Consider the following 1535-nt stretch of genomic DNA (forward strand, 5'->3'; position numbering starts at 1 on the left):
TGCAGCGCAGCCTGGTCAGGGAGTGCCCTGGGAGAGCTGGCAGGAGCTGGAGACCGATCCGCCCCCAGCGTGCGCGCGTCTCGGCGCCAGGAGCCGTCCCGGGGCGTGTTGGCGAGCGCTGATATAGATATAAGGACATTTCTCTCCATGGCGTCACGTGACATAATTACCACCAGAATCAATCAAGATGAATTGCACGTCAGCGCCCGGTGGGGATTTTTGCTTAGTTGATCCTGGCCCAAGCCTCTTGTGCAATCGATGGCTCAGGTTGGAGGCGCGGGGAGCGGCCCGAGGCTTGCCGGCGTGCACGCCGCGCAGCCATGAACGACTTTGACGAGTGCGGCCCGAGCGCAGCCAGCATGTACCTGCCGGGCTGCGCCTACTACGTGGCCCCGTCGGACTTCGCCAGCAAGCCGTCGTTCCTCTCGCAGCCGTCCTCCTGCCAGATGACTTTCCCCTACTCGTCCAACCTGGCGCCGCACGTCCAGCCCGTGCGGGAGGTGGCCTTTCGCGACTACGGCCTGGAGCGCGCCAAGTGGCCGTACCGTGGCGGCGGCGGCGGCGGCGCGGGGGGCGGCGGCGGGGGCGGCCCCGGCGGGGGTGGCGGCGGCTCCGGGGGCTACGCTCCCTACTACGCCGCGGCGGCGGCGGCGGCGGCGGCGGCGGCAGCGGCGGAGGAAGCGGCCATGCAGCGGGATCTGCTCCCGCCGGGCGGCCGCCGGCCAGACGTGCTCTTCAAGGCTCCGGAGCCGGTGTGTGGCGCTCCCGGGCCGCCGCACGGTCCCGCGGCCGCCGCCTCCAACTTCTACAGCGCCGTGGGTCGCAACGGCATCCTGCCCCAGGGCTTTGATCAGTTCTACGAGGCGGCGCCGGGACCCCCCTTCGCCGGCCCGCAGCCCCAGCCCGCGCCCGCGCCGCCGCAGCCCGAGGGCGCCGCTGACAAGGGCGACCCCAAGGCCGGGGCTGGTGGCGGCGGGGGCAGTCCCTGCGCCAAGGCGACTCCCGGCCCGGAGCCCAAGGGGGCGGCGGAAGGCGGCGGTGGCGAAGTCGAGGGCCCCCCGGGGGAGGCGGGGGCCGAGAAGAGCGGAGGCACAGGTAGGCGCCCGGCGCGGGCCTAGGGGCTGGCCCGGGGCAGTGGCGGGGGAGGGGGGTGCGGCGGGGACCTCCCTCTGCTTGCGCCGTTTTATGTGCTACTTTATAAGCATTCGAGGGGGTTTATACATCCTATAAGATTTCCCGGGTCGTTGTAAAGCGTGTTTATGATAGGAAACCAATTTAGGTGGGCTTAAGGTAGACTTCGAAGAGGACATTAATCGCGGTGGAGAGCTTTCCCCCTATTTGGGTGGGGGTGGGTGGGTTGGGGACCTTAGAGGAGAGAAGGACATTTGGAGCCAGTTGGTGAGTGGGAACAGGGGAGTCTCCTGCCTTTCAGGGAGGGGGTAGGTGATCTTCGAACTGGACTTAATCCAAGTGTCTGGCTGACGCTCCGCTCTGAGTGGAGCAGATGCCTCCGGTGGGCGCGCTCCTGTCTCTTC

The 1535-nt window shown here is 68.5% G+C and overlaps 1 protein-coding gene across 1 annotated transcript; it reads left to right on the plus strand.

Moving 5' to 3' along the window:
- Window positions 1-1118, plus strand: LOC131907743 (homeobox protein Hox-D11-like). Its single transcript, XM_059258846.1, has one exon. The coding sequence runs from the start codon at window positions 321-323 to the stop codon at window positions 1116-1118; it is 798 nt and encodes a 265-aa protein (XP_059114829.1). The 5' UTR covers window positions 1-320.
- Window positions 1119-1535: the final 417 nt, after the last annotated feature.

The sequence above is a fragment of the Peromyscus eremicus genome, chromosome 4 (genome assembly GCF_949786415.1).
Source record: "Peromyscus eremicus chromosome 4, PerEre_H2_v1, whole genome shotgun sequence".
Lineage (NCBI taxonomy): Eukaryota > Metazoa > Chordata > Mammalia > Rodentia > Cricetidae > Peromyscus > Peromyscus eremicus.